This window comes from Asterias amurensis, chromosome 6 (genome assembly GCF_032118995.1).
Source record: "Asterias amurensis chromosome 6, ASM3211899v1".
NCBI classification, from domain to species: Eukaryota; Metazoa; Echinodermata; class Asteroidea; order Forcipulatida; family Asteriidae; genus Asterias; species Asterias amurensis.
The window spans coordinates 17,142,148-17,167,176 of NC_092653.1; the positions used below are offsets into that span (position 1 = coordinate 17,142,148).

Consider the following 25,029-nt stretch of genomic DNA (forward strand, 5'->3'; position numbering starts at 1 on the left):
ACTGTGTGCAACATCAGAAATGGACACTGTTACCCATTATCCTTGAAAGAGCCAGACTATCCGGCCCTTCAAGCCTCGATCCTTTTGGATTAAATTGATTTAAGTAGATGAGCCATGTCATACGAGGTAATTTTCAGGCACCAAGTTCCAAGCAATCTCCCAATAAGAAAATCAGTAATCAGTTCAGCCAGCAGAGGGTTCAGCCAAATGCATGCATTCTGGCCGTTGGGGAAAAACATTCTTCTGCTGTTTAGACTTCTTAAAAAAAAGCCTATTTTTTAAAGGATTCCCTTTTTTAATCAATTTAGAAGAAGAAGAAGACAAAATCTCCATTGAAAAGCACGACTGTCGCAGTGCAGAACAAAAACACTGGCGGGCGGTTGGGAAAAAATAACAGTAACACTAACACAGTCAAGTACAACAACAATGTGTTGTTATTCGCTCGGCCCCACCCAGCGGCCAGTCTACCCAGGACTGTTGTTATTGCATAACGGCAATCTCCCCCCCCCCCCCCCCGGTGCACCATTACTGGTGTGGTGAAATCATCTCTATTTTAATTTAGAGATAAATTATAACGTGTACACACGACTGCTGGCTGGATGTGCAATCCCGTGACTGGGTTTTCACCACATAACAAAAGATTCTCAGCTCTATCTATACACCCCCCCCCCCCCACAACCACCACACACACTGGTCACAGGAGTGTACGTGCAGAGCAGACTGAGCGGGTTCTACTCAACAGCTAACTCAATTGATTGATGTGAATTTAATGAGTTGACGGCGAGTTGACAGGAAGTCGGCAAGTAGTAGGACCGAGCAGGCAACAGCAAATGTCGTCCGAGCGAGTCATTCGCGAAGTTTGAAGCGCAACACTTAACACTACTGACTGAAGATGGCCTCTACTGATGAGGAGCTTAGTACCGACACGAACTTCTTGAACATCACCACCGTTTTGGTTGGGTTGACTACCCTGGTTGCCATTGCTCTGTACAGGAGCACTCGGAGGCCCGCCGGTGCACCGCCTGGCCCGACCCCAATGCCAATCCTTGGAAATGTTACCAGTAAGCTAAGTAGTACTAGTAGTAGTAGTAGTACGTCTAGGTAGTGTAGTTAGGCAATACCAAAGATCATAGAGAGAATACGGACCTCTTCGTTTGTATATATAGTGTACAAACGAAAGGAGTTCGCAATTAGGGCTATCATTATCATAGTTCATTGAGACCAGCAGCAGAGCAAGGACTCAAATCAATGATGATTACCCTAGCCCTGGTAGGACGTCAGTCAGTGCCACTGCACTGTTGCATGCAATGGAGGAGTCCAACCTGGGCTAATGATCACCCCTGGTAGGATGTCAGTCAGTGATGCATTGGAGGGGTGCAAGTGCTAAAACGATAACTTTCCTTTGTAAATGTGTCAATTCTAATTTTAACTGTATCTTACTTCTCTTTTCCCCTAGCCACACTTGTGTGGACAAGGCTAGCTGAATCCTTTAGCTTTGGCCACACAAGTGGGGCTACTTTTCCCCCTAAGTTTAAGTCCCCAGTCCAGTCTTAACCTTCATTACCCTGGTCCGTTCATTGTCCCTAAAAACAGGGTCAATGTCACTACAAAGGGCTTCATACACCGTCTCACCTTCCTGTTAATTAATTCAATCACCCAAACCAAAACAACCCTTCCATGGACATTTTCACCAGTCCATCTCTGCCTTCAAAGTCTAAGTCAAGCAAGTGCTCCAGCCCTCCCCTCACTCATCTCGCCACCCTAGCTAGTGTTTAGTCCAATAATTGTCCATTTTGGGTCTTTCATGTTTTCTGTCTGTTCTTTTTATGGGGTCTTCCCCTCTTGCCAAGTGTATTTTTATGTTTTGTTTATCTTCCGTAATTTATTGTTACACTTTACTGTTTTTAATGTGTTTGAATATAATTTTTTGTATCCCTCCTGTAATTGGTGCTTGCGCTGTTGCCGTTGGATGTTCAATAAAATAAAATAAAATCAAATCAAATCAAATATATCCAAGATGAGACTAAACATTTCAAGGGCCCACAATGAACTTTAACTCAACTGTAAATAAAATGGAAAATAATATAATAAGTTTGTATTAAATTTTTATAATAACGCTTTATCACAGACCGCAGCGCATCTCAAAGTGCTCCCAACAGCCAGTATCTGTCTTCTCACTTGGTGTATCTTAACATATAATGCACTAAATAACAATCCTGTGAAAATTTGAACTCGATTGGTCGTTGAAGTTGCGAGATAATAATGGCAGAAAAACATCCTTATCACCTAAGTTGTGTGCTTTTTTCAGATGGTTGATTTTGGGACCTCTTGGGATAATTCTGAGGTCTCAAAATCTAATTCAAATATTTTAGTGGAAAATTACTTCTTTCTCAAAAACTCTGTTACATGTACTTCATGGAGTGAGCCGTTTCTCACAATGTTTTATACTGTCATAAGCTCTCCATTGCTTGTTTTACCAAGTAAGTTTTTAAGCTAACAATTATTTTGAGTATTACCAATAGTGTCCAGTGCCTTTAAACCATCTCAACTCCCTGGGAGTACAGTTTGTGCTGCGAGTTACTGCGCTCCAAGCTAATCATTCTCATATAAACAATCTCTGCCCTCACATGTACCCATTTTAACCCTGGGTGGAGAGAAGCAATGGTTAAGTGTCTTGCTCGCGACCAGGATCGAACCCACATCTAGATAATACACCAGAACTTGAGTCTGATGCTCTTATCCGCTCGGCCACGACTCCTTGACAAAACTGAAATCTTTTAGTTGTAACTATTATATTTAATGGCAATCAGCCACTTTTTTATCCATTTTTACCAAAAGGAATTTTGATACCAGCCTATCCTACTAAGTTATTTTATAACATTTAAGTGAAAAAAAAGGTTGCAGGATACAGACACTTTTTCATTCCTTTTTTTAGGGTAAAAGTGAGGGAGGATATCCGGGAAAATTTCTAAAGAGCTGCCGCCAAAACAATTGGTTCACCAAGCAGGAAGTCGCAATTATTTTTGTAGTAATTGTGGTGGAACGATTCAGAGTAGTTGAAAAACGGTAGTCATGACTTCAAGAATAGACGCTACTTCAACACTAGCTTTTTAACCTGCACCCTAGTTATGTTGGATTTGTGATTTGTTCTTGTGCTTTTTGTCCCCCACGTTGTCCCCTTACGGCTGTGATGCCACACTGCACCATCCCAGTTTAATCAAATTTTATGCTGCAAAGGGATCACCTTTAGACTCAAGTCACACTAGTTGGTAGTTGCCCAGGCTTACAGAGCAGACTAAAAAATCTATTGAGACAGCAGCCAAAAATTCCCATACACCTACAAAAAAAGCTTTAAGGATGTTTACTTTTCTAGCCAGTATAACAATGCCCAATTTATGCAGGAGTTCTACCAAGGTCATTTGCACAGTGTGCTGGTGTGCAGACAATGCACACAACAGCCCAGTGCTGTGTTTCCCTAAATTTCTGTTATTGACTCATTTCACCTGAAGTCATCATCAGAAATATCTGGAATGCACCATACTGGTGGGCAATTTCACTGTGCGTTTTTATAAATAACTCTATACTGTGCATTATGCAGTGAAGTGTGCATTTTAGGCGACGTGGCGTTAATACACGTAAACCTAACTGCCCACCAACATGGTGAGTGTGGCATCAGTCGCCGCGTGTGAGGCACGTTCAAGGGGTCAATGGACTGTTTTGAATAAGACATCACCGTTCAAATATCTGCCCTACAACATGGCGTATGTGTGCGTGGATGTGTGCATGCATGTGCCCTAGAAATCAAACCGGAAATGTTGCATCTGCGTGGTTCATTGTTGTACATGTACGCGTTTGGACACGCATTTGGTTTGCCCTACAAGATGGCGACTTTCATAGCAAAAAAGGGGGTTATTCACTACAGTCTTATAGTCAGATAGTACTGGGTACTGTCGCCAGGCTTATCCAACAGTACAATATGGCACTGTGAGTTTGGTAACCCAGATTTTCTCGTGTCTTCTTTTACTCAAAAATTGCTACTTGTTTGGGGATTCTTTTCTCCCCATGCCAGTAGCCTACTGTGAAAGTGATGTGTTAATGCCTGTGTTATGTTATGCATTGTTAGAATCAAATGTGACGTGCGTGCAAGGGGTCAATAGATGATCTTTGACCAAACAATTTGTAAAAACTACCAGAAAATTTCCTTTTGATGTTCAAATGGAAATCTAATGAACACTCTATCTTTCCTTTGTACAGCCTTCATGAGCAAAAAGACTCTTCATGACGTCTTCATCGATCTGAGAAAGAAATATGGCACCGTTTTTTCCCTCAAGTTTGCCTCACAGAATGTCGTGATATTGAACACCATTGATGTTGTCAAAGAAGCAATGGTCAAACAGGCTGTGGAGTTTGCAGGAAGACCCAAGTCAAATTCTGGTAAGTCTCTCTATAAAAAAAAAAAAGGAACATTACAGAATTGGTTTTTGTTAAAATACATAAACTGACAAAACCTGTAGAACTTTGAGATGAATCGGCCACCTGGATCACGAGAAAATAGTGAAAAACCGATTACAGTTGGTTGCTCCAGGTTGCCTACAAAAATTGCCTCATGTGACAAGGCCCTGGGACTCAAAGTCGTACTTTGGCCTCACTTTAGTTGTATTGTTTTGGGGTTGGACTTTCTGCCCTAAAGACTTAAGACTTGACATAAAAATCTTTGAGACTTGACCTGATATAGAGAGGCTTTTGCGTTTACAATGTAATGTCTTTATTTTTAAGTTAATGAATATTATTACTAACAATTGAGACGAGACTGCTTGACAATACATGCACATGAGACTTAAAGTCAATGCATACCTTTAGTTTTTGGAAATGTTCCATTATTTTAGTCCTATAGTATGTAGTTGTATACAACAAAAGTTAACGTGTGAGAATTTCATACCAAAAGGTTATCACGTTTTTTAGATATCGCTGCAACTCCAGAGCAAATATGTCCACGCAGGAAGAATAATCCTGTAGAAATACACATAAAAACACCTTTTATTCATTTTTTGGGAATACAAAGTGATATTTTCCCCAAAATGTTTCTCAAAATGCATACTATCCAAAGCTGCTGTAGGGCTACTTCTTACCACAAAAGTTTGTATTTTTCAGAGTCATTACCAAACGTAATACATACCCTTTAACCTGAAAGACTGGTTTGAGACTAATGTTCAGACTTGGAAGTCTTGGCACTTGAACCAAAAGACTTGAGACTTGACCTTAAAGGCAGTGGACACTATTGGTATTACTTTAAATAATTATTCAAAATACCTCAGACAATTTCGCTATTCCTTCATTCCTATTGGTCGAGAGCAACGGCCGAGACAGTTGTGCCACATCACGTGATACGGGTGACGCGCACAGCATTCCCTTATAAGGAGTTGTTTACCCGAGGGCCTTGACTGGGCCTCTTCATAGCTGGAGGGGTGTTGTAATGAAAGAAATCATTGAAAAATTGTAATTTTTGCATTTATTTTACTTTTTGACCATAAGTGTTGATGTTTTTTGACCGAAAAGGTATTTATGAATGGGAATCAAAGTGTGTTGAATCGGTTTTCAACTAGTGGTTTAAACCCGCCGAGGCCTGATTCTTGATAATTTACCTCGACTTCGTCTCGGTAAAATTATCAAGAACCAGGCCTCATTGGGATTAAACCACAAGTTGAAAACCTCTTCACCACACATTGATTCCCTTATTAGCATAAATCCTTACTTTGTAACAAGTAATGGGGAGCTGTTGATAGTATAAAACATTGTGAAAAACAGCTCCCTCTGAAGTAACGTGGTTTACGAGAAAGAAGTAATTTTCCAGGAATCGATTAAGAGACCTTAGAATTAAATTTTGAGGTCTCGAAATCAGGCATCTGAAAGCACACAGCTTTGTGTGACAAGGGTCTTTTTTCTTTCATTATTATCTCCAAACCTTGCTGACCAATTGAGCTCAAATTTTCACAGGTTTGTTATTTTATGCATATGTTGAGATCACCAAGTGAGAAGACTGGTCTTTGACAATTACCCATAGTGTCCAGTGTCTTTAAAGACTTGAAGCACTGGAGACTTTACTCAAAAGACTTGAACAAACTTAAAGAGACAAACCAAAGGAAGAAAATGAACTAAAATGTAATCAACTTCTTTCCCTTTTTTTTATATAGTTAAATTGTTCTCACAGGGGTACAAGGATATTGTTTTAGGTGATTATGGTCCACAGTGGAAGTTCCAACGAAAGATAGCTCACTCTGCAGTCCGGTAAGCCATTCTCCCTGGTCTCTTTCAAACATCTTTTGGGTGCAAACATATGAAAGAAACTATCAATGGCATGTGGCGTGTCATGGCCTAGCAGTTAAGACCATGTGATTCAAGCTCTGGTGCTTGATCAGCAGAGTGTGGGTTTGACTCCCAGTCAGGACACTTGTGTCCTTAAGTAATACACTTAACCATGATTGCTTCCTAAATTTGGGGAGGTAGTGCTTTCTGCTCTTCCAGGCAGGCTTCTGTTTCAGCTCCAGGAATAGGTGGCAACGGCCCCTGGAACAAAAAATTGATAGTAGCCCACACCTTGAAGTGGCCTTGAAGCCTTGTGTGTGTCAGGCGAATTGCATAAATAAAAATTAAAAACATAAAATTATCAGTCTATTTTTTATTTCTCTTTTCTTCCAGACGTTTCACCCGCAAGGAAGATTTGGAAAAGCTGGTGTTTGCAGTGACTCCAAAAGTGGGTAAAATTCTGGACGAACAAGGAGACAAGCCTTTTGCACCAAAGTATACCATTGGGCAAGCAGTTTACAATATCCTTGCTACAATGTGCTTCGGAAAACAGTAAGGCCAAGGAAATTTCATGGTATTTACAAAAAAGACAGATTCCTTGTTGGGTACAATACATAATCGCGGCGCACCAACTATTAGTATTTTTAAGAGTAAACCTATGGATATGGGTAACATCATCAGGGGGGCCCACATGTAAATCATTGCTGCTCAGTCACCTGCACGTATACATCCCGATATGTGGAGATTGTGCAGTAATTCACCAGAACCAGAACCAGAACCATGCTTATAAATAATGGGGAAGAATATTCATTTTGGTTTTACCCATATACACCGATGTGTGTTAGCATTGTATACATTCCCCAGTCCCCTGTCCCACCTTGAGCCCCTTCCCTCTCCCGTCCCATAACCAAGCCTCTGTTTGTGAGCCTTCGTCCCCGCGATCCCCTGCATTGTAACTGTTCTTTGCTTGCCACTTTATGCCCATGTGTTCCATTTTCGCGCGGGTCCCGCTAGTGGTTCTTTCCCAGTCCCGTTAAACCCCACTTGTGGCGGCTGCTAGAAATCATTGCGTATATAATTCTGCAAGTAGCGTGGTGAAAGGGGGGAGGGGGGAGGGGTAAAGTGGAGGGACACCCTGAGTCACGACGAACCTTTTAGTTTTAGTGCATAATTATAAACCGTACACTTGCCCGTCTTTTTTCTTGTTTCTTTTTACTTGTCGGTCCCATCTAGTATGTTTTCTAGTTTCAAGCGGGTCCCGCAAGTGGTTCTTCCCAGTCCCGTTATACCCGTTTTGCTTATTTTGTTCCTGTCAATTTATTTTGACTTTCCTCCACTCCCTGTCCCACCGTGTGCCCCTTCGCTCTTCGCTTCCAGTCCAATAATCCCGGGCCTCCTTGCCTCCCGGCCCTGCTATCCCGTGCGTTGGCATTGTTCGTTGCTTTTTGCCTCGGGTTGCCCATAACTCATGTTTTCCAGTTTCGCGCGTGTCCCGTAGTGGTTCTTTCCTAGTCTCGTTTATACTCCGTTCTAATGTTTTCCAGTTTTTGCGCTTATATATAGTGGCTCTAGCTATCCCGGTTCTTACGGTTCGATTTTCCCCAGTTCGGTTTAATATTATCCTTTCCCATATCCCATATCTTCATAGTCCCTTTCCACTTGTTCATTTCCCTGCCCAGCCCAGTTCATTTTATCCGTCACTTTGTTTGCCGTTCCCCGTCCCCTGTTCCAAAGACGTACCACTGTGTGGCCCTACCCTTTCCCTGTCCCTGTGCTCTAAAAACCCACACCTCCGTCGTGCCTCCGTAGTGATCCCGTTGTGATCCCGTGCATTGTTCATTGCTTCCACTGTACGCGCGAAGTTACATGGACGCTTGCGCTATGACTGTGACATCACAAAGAGCGCCTGCAGGGTATATGAAACAACGCAGACCCCTGGCTGACAACCCAAGGGTAGCCCCCAACCCCAAAGTAACTACACGCTTGCGCTTTGATTGTGATGTCACAAACAACACAAACCCCCAATCCACGGGTACCCCGAAATTGACCCCGGGACGCATCAATTTAGCAAGGTGCGGGCACCACTTGACGTGAAAACAATGGCGGCGCCCATGCGATTTAAGCGTCATTATAGTATAGATGTACTCAGTACTTTTCCCGAGTTCTGTGAAAAAATCACAGGCATATTAAGGGGGAAGAATTACAAGTCTCGAACCTGACAGTGAAATAAATGTCTTTAAAAAGTGCAATTTTATTTCAAAAACCCAAATCATTTGATTGTGCCACATTTCACATTTTGTTACAAAGACCTTTCAGCTCATTTTTATTGTATTCCAGGCCTGGAATGTCATCTTTGAAAGGGCAAGGCCTTTTTCAGTTTGCAAAGGTCACTTCCACTGGAAAATCTTAAAGTCAATGGAAGACATTTGTGTAAACAGGGGTCGGGAATCTTCCAAGTTCGTATTAACCAGAATCAAAAATTTGCATCAGGAATAAAGAATATTGTGTTTGGTTTTACCCATATACACCCATGTTCGTTAGCACTGTATGCTCAGTACTTTCCCAAGCTCTGTGAAAAAAATCTTAGGTATATCACTCTGGTGGGATTTGAACTACAACCTTTTTAATTCTAGGGCAGTGTCTTCCCTTTGTTGGTCTGCTAAAAGGGTACCTCAAGAGTTCAAGAATACAAAAAAACAACATTGTACAAGCGAAAAGGAGATCGAGGAGACTGTAATAATTACAGAGGTATCTCTCCTGAGTGTCCCTGGGAAACTGCTAGCTCGGCTGATTCTTGCCCGTTTACAAGTTCTTGCAGAGGAGATCTACCCAGAAGCTCAATGTGGCTTCAGAGCAGGTCGATCAACAACAGACATGACATTCTCTCTGAGGCAAGTGCAGGAAAAAGCTCGTGAACAGCAACAGCCACTGCACTTAGCTTTTGTGGATCTAACAAAGGCATTTGATCTTGTCGATCGCCAATCTCTATTTGTTGTCCTTCAGAGGGAAGGTTGCCCACCAACTCTTCTATCTTTGATAAGATCTTTTTATGAGGGGATGCAGGGTTGTGTCCAGTAGGATGGCGACCTATCTGACACATTTCCGATCAACAGAGGAGTCAAGCAGTGGTGCGTATTGGCTCTGACGCTGTTTGGTGTATACTTCTCCTTCATGTTTCAGAGGGCCTTCAACCTGCCTCTACTGGAGTATCACTTCTTACAAGGGATGACAGTATTTTCTTCAGTGTATCTCGCTTCAAAGCAAAAACCAGAGTGCAACATTTCGTCACAAGAGAACTACTTTATGCTGATGATGCAGCAGTATGTGCAAACAGTACCAGACAACTTCAGGAGCTGCTTGATGGGTTCTCAAGGTCCTGTGCAGACTTTGGATTAATCATTAGCCTGAAGAAGACTGTGACCCTGTCCTCTGAGCTACTTGACAACCACCGGTTCACCGTCAATGACACTACACTGGACCGAGTTAACAGGTTCGCATACCTCGGCTCTGCAATTACCTCCAACTCTACTCTTGACATGGAAATCTCTGTTCGGCTTGGAAAGGCTGCTTCTACATTTGGGCGCCTTTCTAAGCGTGTATGGAATAACCCACAACTTTCCATCTGCACCAAAGTCCGCATCTATGATGCCTGTGTGCTTAGTGTACTGCTTTACGGTGCTGAAACCTGGCCGACATAAAGAAGACAAGAAAGCAGACTAAGTGCATTCCACACAAGATGTCTCCGTTCCATTCTGGGAGTCATCTGGAAGGACAAACTACCAAATGAGGAACTGTTCAGGATTACCAAGTCTCAGCCATTGTCATCAAGGCTCAAGTTCATTTGTCTCCGCTGGGCTGGTCATGTGATCCGTATGGAACCTCATCGAGACCCCCGCTCCACACTTTATGGAGTCCTCGAAAATGGAGACCGACCAGTCGGACGTCCCAAACTATACGCTTCAAAGATGTCGTGAAGAGAGATTTGGTAGACTTCAACATCTCCACCAGGTCATAGCCTCAGTTGGCTAGCCACTGCTCCAGCTGGAGGTCTATGCTGTATGATGGGATGAGACATGATCACAAACAAACTGACAACAAGATGAGGAGAGGAAGATGTCATTGATGGATGCATCTAAACTTGACATGTCCACGACAGACGTCTGCCAACAACTGTCTTCCCAACTAGACCACCGAAATTGAACCGTTGTGGTACCCGCTGTTAAAATTTGAACTGCCTCTAGCTACCAAGCAATCTTGGTGGTCTAGTTGGTAAGACACTTCTTTAGCATTACAAGGTCATGGGTTCTCGGATTCCGCCTGAGTAATATGCCTGTGATTATTTTCACAAAGCTTGGGAAAGTACTGTGTACTGTAAACAGGGTAAAAACTAAAATTTATTTTCATTCTCCCCATGCAAATCTATTAAACAATAATCAATCGAAAAAACATTTTGCGTTATTTTCCTACAGATATGAAACTAATGATCCGGATCTGATGGAATTCATCAACACTAACAATGAAGTTACCGCAGCTTTTGGAAACGGTCTTCTGTCGGATTTCTTTCCGATTTTCGAGTACATCAAATTGCCGTATGACAAAAAGTTTGAAGGGATGCTCGAAACACTTTTCAAGCTGTTTTACATGGAGTTTGAAAGTCACCGTGAAAAATTTGACCCAGGTAAAGGGATGCTGAGAGGAAGTGTGTTAAGCCTTGATGGAGTTGAAAGTGTATCTTAAAGGGAACATAGTGTATCCGAGGGAACAAAAGAGTATCTTCTTAAATGTAATGTAGTTTGTGGGAATGAAAGCAATGACCATTAGTAAGCCTTTTTTTACTATATTGCCCCTGGGTGGGTCTCCCTCGTTACAGGCATTGGACACCTTTTGTAATTGTCAAAGACCGGAATTCTCACTTTGTGTATCCCAACATAATATGCATAAAAAAATATCTGTGGAGATTTTGACTCGATTGAAGTTGAAAGATTGAAAGAGAAAGAAAGACACAATTATTGCACAAATTTGTGTGCTTTCAGATGCCTGATGAGGATTGGGCTTCAGGCCTGAAGTCTTTCTGAATTTCAAATATTTATGTGAAGAAGTACCTCTTTCTCAAAAACTATGTTATTTCAGAGGGTACCGTTTCTCACAATGTTTTATACTATCAACCTCTCCATTGCTTGTTACCAAGTAAGTTTTATGCTAGAACTGTTTTGAGCAATTACCAATAGTGTACAGTGCCTTTGAGTAGCGTGTTTTTTTATTTATTTGTTTTTATTTATATTTTTATATAAAATAATTTGTAAAATTGTTTATGCTCTTCAATGTTCAGAGAATGTGAAGGACTTCTTTGACACCCTGATCTTGACCCAGAAGGAGGCCATAGCAGCGGGGGAGGAAGAGGCCAAGCTGATGACAGACACCCACCTCGTTCAGACTGTCATTGATTTGTTTGCAGGTAAAAAAAACCCGAACAGAAGCAGAACAACCTATTATAATAATAATAATTTGTAGAAGTGTCAATGCGGAGTGGTTAAGAGCACTGAATTCAAACTCTGGTGTTTCTGATCAGCAGAGTGTGGCTTTGAGTCCCAAGTAGTGACACTTGTGTCCTTAAGCATGACACTTAACCATTGCTTTGTCCTTCGGATGGGATGAAAGCCGCTGGTCCCGTGTGTTGTGTAAAGCATGTAACAAAACCATGTGCATTTATCGAAAAGAGAAGGGGTTCGCCCCTGGTGTTCCTGGTCTGATCGGCCGGCAGCATATTGCGCCACAGCACCTTGTTAACCATTACACGGTGCTGTGGATAGGGCTCATAATTATTATTATTATTATTATTAAGTATTATTTATACAGGGTAGTCCTGTCGGTGTAAAAACCCTGCTCTCCCTTGGGGGGGGGGGGGTGAGGAGGAGAACGTAGACCCTCATACCTCGCAGGAAGTACTGTGTTACAGTGCCAGGAGCCTCACTGGGTGATGGATATGCGTTCTTTATAAATAGCCACTGTTATTTTTGTTATTATCATTATTATTATTTTGTTTCAAAACAGCCGGAACAGAGACAACCACCTTAACTCTTCACTGGGCAGTCGCTGCACTCGTAGAGCACCCCGAAATCCAGGAGCGGATTGCCCAGGAGATTGATGATGTCATAGGTCGCGATAGACTGCCCTCTCTTGACGATAAAGGCAACTTGCCGTACACTGAGGCTACCTTACTGGAGCTTTTGCGCTATGGTTCTGTAGTACCACTGGGTGTTCCACATGCTGTGCTGACTGATACCTCCCTGAGTGAGTATCCAATTTACCTCAATGGGTGCGTTCGATTAGCTTCCCTGTGCCGACCCTCGGTGCTCATTCGGGTGAGCCCCTGACAAGAGCTTATTGAACAATCACCCACCCCTCTCGTGGTGACGTCATGCACCTAGGGCTAGCCCTAAGTGACCGTTCCACAAGCAGGGTACTTGGGGTTGACCCGGGGCAGTCCCTGGAATGACGTCAAAGCTATTAGAGCGTACCAGGGTTGACTCGGGGAAGCTAATCGAACACACCCATTTTAGACTATCAATATTCGATCCGTGTGAAAACTTATCCTAGACCAATTTGAGTGGTGGGCTCTAAATCCTATTTAGTCCACCAAGGGCAGATGGTTCAACAAATTGTTCATCTTTAGATATTGGGCCAATCATTGCTGTAGTGCAATCTAGTGGAAATCTGTGCTGGGCAGCACAGTGTATTTTGCTCAGAGTGGTGGACAAAACCTGCTGGTTCTGAGCAGTTGGTTCTCACTACGGGTTTGATACAAGTTTTGAGTTTTTGACACGGATCAAGATATCTCCACACACCTCCTGAGCAGGGTGTGTTTCAGCACTCTATCCAGATCGACATGTTGAAAAGTTGTAGTGTGAAAGGGTTACATTACACGGATAGTATCCTTGTCCAAGAGATTTGTTATAGTGTGAAAAGGCCTTTTTTTTCTCCATTGGCAAAATCCAGGGATGAAGAAATTGGTTTAAACCCCCTCCCCTCTCTCCCTAATTACCCCCTCCCCTGGCAAAGTAGGTGAGTTTTGTGGTAGAATCATGTGTAAATCGTATTTTACCCATACACCAATAATGTGTGTTAGCACTGTATACTCTGTCTTTATCTGTATTAGATGGTTACAATATTAAGAAAGGAACGACAGTGATGATCAACCACAGAGGTCTTCACTTTGACCCGGAGGCATGGGACCAGCCTGAGCAGTTTAAACCAGGTCAGTGAGATTGTTTTTTGCAAGAAGCCAGACACACAAGGCCTGAAGGCCACTTCAAGGTGTGGGCTACAAATCAACTATTTTTCTAGGGGCCGTTAGTACCTACTCATGGGGCTGAAACAGGGTTACCCCTTTTACAGTTCATAGTATAAGCTTGGGTATCATCCATCAGAAGCCTGCCTGGCAGAGCAGCAAGCTAATGATAACAAACCCTAATTCTATTTTCTTGTTTTTACAACAGAGCGATTTTTGAATGAAAACGGGCAACTTCTGGGTAAACTGCCTGAGAGTTTCCTCCCGTTCAGCTGCGGCCGTCGTGTTTGCCTCGGCGAAGACTTCGCCAAAAAGGAGATCTTCCTTATCTTCACCTGGCTGTTTAGCCGGTACACCTTCTACAAAGTACCTGGGAAGGAGGCTGCAGAGTCATTGATGAAGCCCACAGGCGTCTCAGGCTTTGTCCACCAACCTTTTGATGAGATTGAGGTGTGTGTTAAGAAGCGCTTCGAGACTGAAATATAGTGTTATGGAAATTTGACCTGTTTTTTTTTTTGTTCGGTGTGACTTTCCAAGAGCTTAAAGGGACACACCGGCTCACCGTTTACGCAATTTAGGGGTGTAGAATCATAAATAATGTTTTTATAGATGGTTGCTGTAAAAAAAATCATCAAAATGTCACGTATTTAGCGAAAAATGATTATTAAAAAAAAAGCGGCCATATAGCAAGCTTCCGTTACACGGACTCTTTGAATGTGAATCTTACGTTAGATTTTTCACCATTATTTACATTTTGTAGCGATAATTTGAATACATGATCTTTTTCGTCAATTATTCGTAAATAATTTTGTAAAAAAAAAAAAATTTGGTTTAGTAAGTTACTTTTAGACGGCTGAAAGTAAAACTAGCCCGTAAAACTAGCTAGTAAAAATTTTACTCAATTTGGTAGTCAAAGTTGGAAGAGAATAATAAAAGAAAAAACACCTTTGTCACACAAGTTGTGGTCTTTCAGGTGCCTTGAATTTGAGACCTTAGCTGAGGTCTCTCATTCAATTCAAATATTTTAGTGAGAAATTACTTCTTTCTCAAAAACTACGTTACTTCCAGGCTCATAATGTTTTATACTATCAACAGCTCTCTCTTTTGCTCGTTACCAAGTAAGTTTTAATGCTAACAATTACTTTGAGTAATTACCAATAGTGCCCAGCACTGTAACAACTGGTAATAAGCCACTTACATGTTAGATTTGAATGTTGTTTTGGAACCAAGATTATGATTATGAAGTTTGATTAACAGATTATCTTTCATGCACATTATATACAATTGTTTTTCTCATAGTTCTCTATAGTTTGATTTGTAGACACTCCCTACCTGCTTATAATACCTTTTACCCACATACAAAGTTCAATTGTTTTTTTTTATCATCATTTAAAGATGCTATGTCAGATTTTTTGCCGATTTGACCCAAATAAAATTTAATAGGTATTTTGATGGGGGTCGAGAAAGTTACAAGCTTTCATTTGAGCCATTGCTCGAAAAAGTCCGCCAATTATTAGTAGCAGAGAAAATAGAATTAGCTGTTGCAAACAAGTTACCAACCAAATGGACCGAGAGTACAAATGCATAAAAAAGTTAATGGCCTGACGTTTCGACCCTAGCAGAGTCTTTCTCGAAGGCTAAATGACAACACAACAAACATGAACAGGTAACTAATTCACTAATTAGTTACCTGTTCATGTTTGTTGTGTTGTCATTTAGCCTTCGAGAAAGACTCTGCTGGGGTCGAAACGTCAGGCCATTAACTTTTTTATGCAGCTATAAGTAGCAGTGAAATAAAGTGCTCAAAATTAGGGATCCCGACTATATATCAAGTGATCATTCTTATGTGTTTTATAAGAGACGTTTTAAATTTTTGTCATGGTTCCTGACCATTAAAAGTAAAAGTTAAACTTTTTTCTTAGAGCGGGTGATACTCTTTGAAATACCATTCACTCAAACAAATATATTTTTTAATGTTTGGGGCCAAAAATCTGACATAGCATCTTTAAACTAAACAAACAGTCAATATCATTCACTGTGGTTTGAACCAAGCAAGCTTGCAATTTGATATAATGTTGTGATTGCATCTACACAGTACATACAATGTACATTACATACATACATATGAGGCATTTGTAAAGTGCCACTACGTCAAGAACGCAGCGCATTAGGTTGGGTATAAATAATGTTTGATATACTTCTTAAATGTGCGTAGAGAGTCAGATTCCCTGATTGAGATGGTGAGTGCATTCCAGGTGTGGGGAGCAAAACACAGTTAACCCTTGTACTGTCTGCCCATTCATCAGCGTCCTTCACTATAGAATGGTAGATTGACTTAGTATATGAAAGCCTGCAAAGTCTTGCGATCCATTGGTTAGACAGGTTTCTAGAGAAGGGTTTACAGCATAGTAGGTTGTGCGGATTTCGGCTTTGACCTTTGTGGTTTTTCACAGCCTCAACGATGATACAGACTTGGCAAAACCAGTGATAGCCATAAAGGAGTGCTATGAACGAATTTGAGATAAAAGTAACAACATTGCTGTTAAGTTCAAATTTAGCTTATTATAATAGAACATAATAATTTCTTGCATACTTAAGTACAGTTTGGTGTGGCCTGTAGCAAATTGGCATAAATTAATTTTTTTTTATCAAACTTTAGATTGACATTTATGGTTGTGTGGCTTGTAAAAATCGATGTTCTTTTGTAAGTATTATACATCACCTTTAAGATTGACAATCATGACTAATATTTAGCAACTATAAGTGTTGACACAGGGTTTATTAATAAGGGAATCAATGTGTGGTGAAGAGGCCTGGTTCTTGATAATTTTACCAAGACAAAGTCGAGGTAAATTATAAAGAACCAGGCCTCGGCGGGTTTAAACCACTAGTTGAAAACTGATTCAACACACTTTGATTCCCATTCATAAATACCTCTTCGGTCAAAAACATCATCACTTTTTGGTCAAAAAGTAAAATAAATGCAAAAATTATAACTGTTAACTGATTTCTTTCAACACAACACCCCTCCAGCTATGAAATGGTAAAGCCCTCTGACGTCCTCGGGTAAACAACTCCTTATAAGGGAATGCTGTGCGCGTCGCGCGTGATGTGGCACAACTGTCTCAGCCGTTGCTCTCGACCAATAGGAATGAAGAAACTGTCTTATAAGAACAGGCGCAAGGTCGCGTGTCACGCCCATGAATTAACACTTTTTACTGGTCATAAACAAAGGTTTCTACACACACGCGTGACGCGCTCTCCACCAATAGGAACGGCGAAACTGTCTGAGGTTTTTATGAATGCAACATTATAACAAATCAATTAGTACTACTGAAAATATAATGTAATGTCAAAATAAATCAAATTTTTGTTTTGTTTTACAAACGTTTTTTTATTCCTCACTATGGGATAATTTTATATGTATGTTTGATGTGGTATGTAGAAATTTGCATTAATTCAAATCAAACAATTTTAAATCATTTTTTAAAATGACTTTTATGATTGTGTGACCTTTTAAAATTGATGTCATATCATATTATAAAGAATTATACATCTTTCTTTAGATTTACTTTATAACCGATATTCAGTTACAGGGTATATAATTGCAATGTAACCAATCAATTAATAGTACTGAGAATATAATATAAACTGATCAAAAGTGTTCTAAATTTATTTTTTCACCAAAAAAAAAAAAATAATGTATTTTGTTCTTCATTATGGAACATTTTTATATTAAAGGAATTGTAGTTAGTAAAAATAAAAAAAATTCTTGAAAATTTAAAAACAAAAACCATGAACTGCTTGAATTTTTTCATTGTTTGTATTTTTATCAGAAAACCATACCATCTGGCACACTGTGTGCAACATCAGAAACGTACACTAGTACCCATTATCCTTGAAAGGGCCAGACTATCCGGCCCTTCCAGCCTCCTTTATGGAAGTGTCGTGGCCGAGCGGTTTAGAGCACTGAATTCAAACTCTGGTGTTTCTGATCAGCAGAGTGTGGGTTCGAATCCCCAGCTGTGACACTTGTGTCTTTAAGCAAGACACTCAACCATTGCTTCGTCCTTCGAATGGGACGTAAAGCCATTGGTCCCATGTGTTGTGTAACGCATGTAAAAGAACCCAGTGCACTTTTCGAAAAGAGAAGGGGTTCGCCCGGTGTTCCTGGCTGTGGCTGCTGTATGCGCCGTAGCACCTTGTAAACCCTTATAAGGTGCTAAATAATTAGGTCTCAAAATTCATCACTGCAATTACCCATCTTTCTGAAAGTTTGTATATACTCAGCGCCTTGAGTACCTTGTTTGGTAGATACGTGCGCTATATAAGACTTCGAGTTTATTACATAATATATCATAATATTGGTTTTGAGTAGATGAGCCATCATGTCATACGAGATAATTTTCAGGCACCAAGTTCCAAGCAATCTCCCAAATAAGAAAGTTCATTCACATTCCAGTGTCACATCCTCCATTGTCGGTTTGTCATGACTGATGTTACTGTGTATTTATCAAAAGGGACGATACAGTCCCCATTTAACGAATTGGTTAGGTTGTCCAAACATCCCTGTTTCCCGTCCTACTAAAAATGAAGGTGTGGTTTCAAGAGTCCATTTTGGGACGATATAATACACTACTATTATTTGACAACTGGTTAAAAGACAGCGGACCAGTCTATGTTGTAAACAAATCCAGCGGGTAAGCGACCTTGCGCTGGCCCCCCAAACTTTAAATTATGTTTCTTAGCGTATTTGCTTAGAAGTCGGGGAAAACTTGTTTTCTTCTTCCTTCTAAACTCATACACAGAGTTGAAGCAAATGCTTAATTGGCTAACTGGCAGTGTAATGCACAAGAGACAATATTGGTGCATTCGCTTAATACAACAAACATCCAACTCCTGATCAAAATTGACTCATCCATCATAGTGCCACAAATATTTATCAGTTGTACGAATTTCTAGCTCCATTTTATGTTTTATTTTTAAATCTTCACAAACCACCCAGAAACGTCCAATATCCTTGGAACAACTCAATAGGAATTTTTTGATAAATTTGCTAAAAAGATGATGGTTCGCTAATCAGCTCAGAACGGCTTCCATCATATTATGTATGCTTGGAGTATACTTTGTTGTTTTTATTCGACACGATAACACAGCATAAATCAAAGATCACTCATCGAATGAACAAGGTTTCAAAACCCTAAACCGAAAAGTAATGTTTTCAGAGAAGGTCACCCTTTTATATTTTGTCCGATTCAGCCGAGAATGATTCCCCATTTGATATTTTGACCCGACTTTTGGGCAGGTCTTGTATTAAAATCGGTGAGGATTTGTACCTTTTTCTGTTCACCTTCTTGCTGTTCTGGTACCCAAACTTATAAACTTTGTGTCTGTTGGAATCGTTGTTTTAAAGACACTGGACACTATTGGTCATTGTCAAAAATATGAACCTCAACATATTTTATGCATAAAATAACCAACCTGTGAAAGTTTGAGCTCGATTGGTCGTCGGAGTTGCGAGACGCCCTTGTCACACGAAGTTGTGTGCTTTTAGATGCTTAATTTTGAGACCTCAAATTAATTCTAAATCTGAGGTCTTGGAATCAAATTCGTGGAAATTATTTCTTTCTTGAAAACTGCGTCACTTCAGAGGGAGCCGTTTAATCTTACAATGTTTTATACTGCCAACCTCTCCCCATTACTCGTTACCAAGTGAGGTTTTATGCTGGTAATTATTTTGAGTAATTACCAATATAGTGTCCACTGCCTTTAATCCTATGTATAAAGTGATGATGTTTTTAAATAACGCGTTGGTCACGTTTTTGGTATAATATTTTGCGATATATCGCCAAAAATGTGGAGCAAATAGTCGACACCGGAAGATTAATCCCTCAGTCATAGGAATGCTTTAATTATCTAAATTGGGCATAAAAACTGAATTCTTACATAAACACATTAGGAGGCCTAGGCTACTTCTAGTTAGCGAAATGTTTCTCTTTATGCTTCATACTATCGAAAGCTGCAGTATGCTTCTAGACAAAACTTGTTACTGGCCTTAATTTTAAGAGTGATTAACAAACGTCCCCCTCTATAAAGCCCCGTTAATAGTGAACAATAAGCACACAGGAGTCAACAAGGGACTGTGATGTAAACAAAGCGCCCTCTGTTGCTATTGCAGGAGTGACTTTCTGCCAATGGGATCGAAGGATATGGCAACAGTAACTCAGATCCTTCTGAGGCGTCTTCCTAGGCTCTTCTTAGTCCATGACATCGCGCTGTTTCTTACCCTATAAAAACAAAATGAAATGAGGGAACCTAAGTGCAGGCTTCTCTGCGACCACAGCAAGAAAATACAGAAGATCAAGTTAATTTTTACTGAGCGAAACACCTTGTTTGTGAGTATTCGTGACTGGTTATGTTATTAAAAACTGTAGGCCTATAATTAAAAGTTTTGAAAGTATTGGCAGTGTCATGGCCGAGCGGTTAAGAGCACCGGATTCAAGCACTGGTGTTTGATCAGCAGGGTGTGGGTTCGGATCCCAGTCGTGACACTTGCTACATCAAATTGGGGAGGTAGTGCTTTTTGCTCTACCGGCCAGACTTCGAATTGAGGATGGGCAAGCCTACATTCGTATGGACTGTGAAAGGGATAACCCTGTTTCAGCCTAGGAAGTAGGTGGAAACGGCCTCGCTGAACTTAAAAACCCCGTAGCCCACACCTTGAGTGGCCTTCAGGCCTTGTGTGTCTTTCAATGTTGATCTAGGTAATGCTCACATTTTCGGACTAAGAACGTTTTAATAGTTAACATTTTAAAATTTAACACAAGTTTCCAAATTTTCCTTACAATACCTTACAAGAGCACCAGACGATAACTGCGATCACAGGACAGAAAAGCACAGTTGCTCCAGCGATGACGGAACGCCATCCCGACTTAAATTTGTCCAACCGTTGATGAGGGCGTTGCTGAAAAAGTAAAACGATACGTTGGCTAAAAACCCCCCATAGACTTCTTCTCCGTACATTGTCAAGACTATCGCTCAAAAAGTAGGCCTATCAACTTGTATTCGTTGTGTACTTGTGATTTTGTTTTCACCTTTCTCACTCTAAATGATTTAATGTAAGCATTTTATTGTGAAATGTCGACAATAAACCGTTTTCCCACCGGAAAAAAAAAATCACAAAGCAATTTCCCAAAACCTTCGTCGTTATTAAACCATTATGGTGCAACAAAACTTCTCAGAAGTTAATACTTCTCAGTGGTTAATAAATTCTGGTCTTTTTCATAAAGTTTACTGTGATGAATTTGCAGGATTAAGCTCTGTAGGCCCCCTACACTTAGTTAAATGTGTGATGTTATGTTGATCAGTATCTTTATTCACTGAAATTCAGTCGATACACTGCTCAGTGGTTTCACTCAGCAGCTGGTATGTTGTTTACATCATTCAGACTAGCCTTAAACTTTGAAAGTTTTATCAGACTAAAATAATGTGCATTGATTTTGATGGAATAAAACAATAAATCTGCATTCAAATCTGGAATACTTTAATTCTTCAGTATTGGTATAATTACTCAAAGCATAAAAGCTTTTTTGGTAACGAGTAATATGGGGAGCTGCTGATGGAGAAACGGCTCCCTCTGAAGTATCGTATTTCTTTTTAGAAAGAGAACATTTCTCAATCAAAGAATATAAGACTTCAGCTGAAGCCTTTCATTTATAGGCAGATGAAAGCAGACAAATTATTGTGCTGCAAGGGTGTTTTTTTCTTTCATTATTCTCTGGCAATTTCGATTAATGTTCACATGCGTATTATGTTGGGATAAGCTTAGCCCACCTTGTTGAGCTGTTAATGGCTCCACTTTTAACATCGGTCTCATCACTGTCGACCGATGTTAAAAGCGGAGCCATTAACAGCTCAACAAGGTGGGCTAGGATAAACTAAATGAGAATACTAAAGTTTGACAATTACCAAAGGTGTCCAGTGCCTTTAAAGGCAGTGGACACTATGAAAAAGGCAGTGGAAATATTTATTAGCATAAAAACTTACTTGGTAACGAGTCATGGGGAGAGGTTGACAGTATAAAACATTGCGAGAAACGGCTCCCTCTGAAGTAATGTAGTTTTGAGAAAGAAGTAATTTTCCACGAGTTTTATTTCGAATCCTCAGATTTAGAACTTGAGGTCTCGAAATCAAGCATAGAAAGCACACAACTTCGTGTGACAAGGGTGGTTTTTCTTTCATTATTATCTTGCAACTTCGATGACCGATTGAGCTGAAATTTTCACAGGTTTGTTATCCTATGAATATTTTGAGATACAGCTAGCAGGTGAGGAAACTGGTCTTTGACAATCCAATAGTGTCCAGTGACTTTAAATGTAGGCAGTAAACCTGTAAAGACACGTCAATTACTTTTACCTCTTGCTTTGGTCCGCCCTCACAGCATACACAGCTACAAGCATTAATTGGTGAAGTGTGCTTATATGACGGCGGGTTTGGGGCCGGGGACCCGGTATTCAGAAGTGTCGCCAAATGAACAGAACTTGAAGGTGAAGTTGGGCACCATACGGGTGGATATTCCCGACTGCTCCGCCTCGAAATTGTGGCAATTTCAGGTTGCTTGGCTTCTTTCTGGTGTTGAGGGTGTGCTTCACTTTCACACAGCAGGTTAGGCGTTATGTGGTTTACATTCCAGCCTGTAGGTGCGTGCCTCAATGGCGCTCCAAATTCGGCATAGTCGTGTGGTTTGGTCGTATTTGTAAACTGCGGAAAATAATCTGCCAAAAAATAGTGTTTTAACAAACGTCATTTTTTAAGTCTCTGAAATAATGTTCTGTTCGCAAGAATATGGGAAGCCTGCTGAGAATGGAGCGCCCGATCCCGGGCATCTGGTTCCATTTTTCTGCGCTAACTATACGATCACCAGTCTACGCTAATGTGCAAGTGCCGAGTTTGCGCACTAGCTGTGTAAGTGATCGAAGAGTGTCATAGAATAGACCTTATCGCAAATACCAATGCGCAAGCGCAGACTGTTGAATGAGGTGTATTGTGGGATATATATGAATCAAATTTGTAATCAGCTAGACCACAATGCACCTAATTCCAAGCTTTACGCGCGCGCCCCAGTATTTGCGAAAAGGTCTATTGTGCTCACAGTGTGTCCCAGTGTGGGGGTTCAAGTCCCAGTCATGACACTTGTATGCCTGAGCAAAACTATTCAACCGTTTTGATTGGTCTTCCGTAAGTACGCATACCCATAACTCATTGTTTCATAACAGGCCTGTCGTCGATTTCACAAAACTCTTTCTAACTTAGGATTAATCTTAGGACTTAGGACGAGTCCCAAAACTGTAGCATGCAGAACTTAAGATTCATCCTAAGCTAGGACAGGAGTTACTCGTCCTAACTCAAGATAAGACGAGTACAAACTCTTTGTGAAATCGACGGCTGGACTTTTATCCTCATGAGCGGGAAAGTTTGTTTTTTTTCTTTTTTCTTTCTTTTTTACTTACTCGAAAGGGGTCTGCCAGTGGAAAATCTAAAAGTCTATGGGTAACTTTAGGCGCGCCACCAAGGCCAAGACCAGGGCATTATTTTATAAAGCCTGTCAGCCGAAAATATGTTAAGCACAAACAATTTTGCTTAGCAAAGAAATTTGCTTATCAGTATTTTCTCATAATGCTATTTGAAACTTTCTGAACAGAACAACAGTTTTAAGTTCATAGATTTACAAATAACTTACAGGGTCTATAGAAGGTAATGGTGAAAGACTTCCCTTTAAATATTATTTCATGAAATGCTTTAATTTTTGAGAAAACATTAAAACAATTATCAGTTCTCGATATCGAGAATAACGGATTTAGTTTAAACACATGTCATGGCACGGCGAAACGTGCGGAAACAAGGGTGGGTTTTCTCGCTAGTTTTATCCGATGACCGATTGAGCCTAAATTTTCACAGGTTTGTTATTTTGTATAAAATAATGTTAAGTTGTGATGCACGAAGTGTGGGCCTGTGGACAATACTGTTTACCGATGTTGTGCGATTGCTGTAACTGCTTGTAAATAAAACTGGTACATTGCAACAGAGGTCTTGGCCTCCCGGTGATTTCAGGCCTTGGGTCAAGTTACCGTTAGTAGCCCAGACGACATACTGCACCGGAGCACCTTACCAGGCTATAGTTTTATCAGCACCATGATATCGCACACCTGTATTTTTTATAACAGTTCGACATCATTTTCTTCACTCTTTTACTTTCGTTAAATCTCTGGACCAAAACAAAATGATGGTATCCTCGTCGAGGTCTCTGTTTCCCGCCCTGCTCACTTTGGCCGCCTGAAGTATAGGGCAGCCATGAAAGATGTGGCTGATGATTTCATACACTTTTAAGTTGTATGACTGTTTGTAAAAAATAAATAAAAATAAAAACACTATACGTACTCAAAGTTTACCGTCCAAAGATACCAACCTTCGCTGGAGAACCCTCTTTGAGAGTCAATGATCGGAGGAGCAGTGGGTGTGACTGGATCGATCGCAGGGACCATTGCTGAAAAGGACTCAGCATCGCCCCCTGAGGCACGAGAACCAACTTGGATACCGGAGTCATTGCCGAACTTCTTGTAACCTGCTGATGAGGACAGGTTTGGTACCAACAAAAAACAACAACAATATATCATACGGGAAAGCTCCATTTTTTATGCTCTCAAAAACTTGAAAATTAGTGGTAGGCCTATGTGGTTTTTCCCACATCAGTGCTGTAAATCGGCCATCGAGAAACGAATCGAGCGTAGGCCCACAAGGGAGGTGGCCTATAGTGAGTTGAACTTTACCAGCAAGGGGTCGAAGCCAAGCTGAATTTAATAATAACTTTTTAAAGTGTTTAATTAAATATTATAAAGATTGGTCGTCGATTGATGTAAATATTATGTCAAAAGATGTAATAAAAATAATTTTGAAATTTAGGCCTACCTTTTGACATTGTAGGCCTACGAGTGATGTTCGCATACCCAGCTTATGGTTCAAAGATTTACGTCCGTATAAAGTGCCACTGAAAATGAATGCTCTGCTGATATCCCATATCAAGCGATTTATAAAGGAGCTAAGAGATCATCATTAGATGACCTATTATTATAGATTTAGCCCGAAGTGTTGTTTTAACATAGGCCTACCCTTAACTTTTTTCAAAAACGATAAAAACATAACAGATTGAAAAAATACTTTATCTTTGATAATCACTTTCAAAAACAATATTGACAAAAAGTCAGGTAAAGGGCAGTTTTTTTCTATTTTTGTATTTCGTTAATAGACTTGTTTCGCAACAAATTCTATTTAATGCATGTTTGATGACAGACCCACCAAACAAGCAAGTACAACTAAAACAAAGCAAACAGATAAAACACCGTGGCTAGTCTAGTAAGATTACATTGTCGGTCTCTTGAGGG

At 40.5% G+C, this 25,029-nt stretch overlaps 1 protein-coding gene and 1 long non-coding RNA gene across 3 annotated transcripts; one reads left to right on the forward strand and one right to left on the reverse strand.

Moving 5' to 3' along the window:
- The first annotated feature begins 705 nt into the window (after positions 1–705).
- On the forward strand, positions 706–19,887 carry LOC139938029 (steroid 17-alpha-hydroxylase/17,20 lyase-like). Of its 2 annotated transcripts, XM_071933385.1 has the most exons (10): positions 706–1,061; positions 4,255–4,434; positions 6,192–6,285; positions 6,697–6,855; positions 10,773–10,981; positions 11,633–11,758; positions 12,355–12,594; positions 13,460–13,558; positions 13,800–14,041; positions 19,770–19,887. In XM_071933385.1, exons 1-10 carry the CDS (start codon positions 893–895, stop codon positions 19,773–19,775), a joined length of 1,524 nt encoding a protein of 507 aa, XP_071789486.1. In that variant the 5' UTR covers positions 706–892; the 3' UTR covers positions 19,776–19,887. The 2 variants fall into 2 exon arrangements, with proteins under 2 accessions (XP_071789486.1, XP_071789485.1); XM_071933384.1 differs by lacking the exon at positions 19,770–19,887 and having other exon boundaries at positions 13,800–15,230.
- On the reverse strand, positions 19,742–22,533 carry LOC139938030 (uncharacterized). Its single transcript, XR_011786111.1, has 3 exons — positions 22,007–22,533; positions 20,442–20,555; positions 19,742–19,878 (listed from the first exon to the last, which is right to left on the reverse strand). It is a non-coding gene; the product is annotated as an uncharacterized lncRNA (long non-coding RNA).
- Between the last annotated feature and the right edge of the window lie 2,496 nt (positions 22,534–25,029).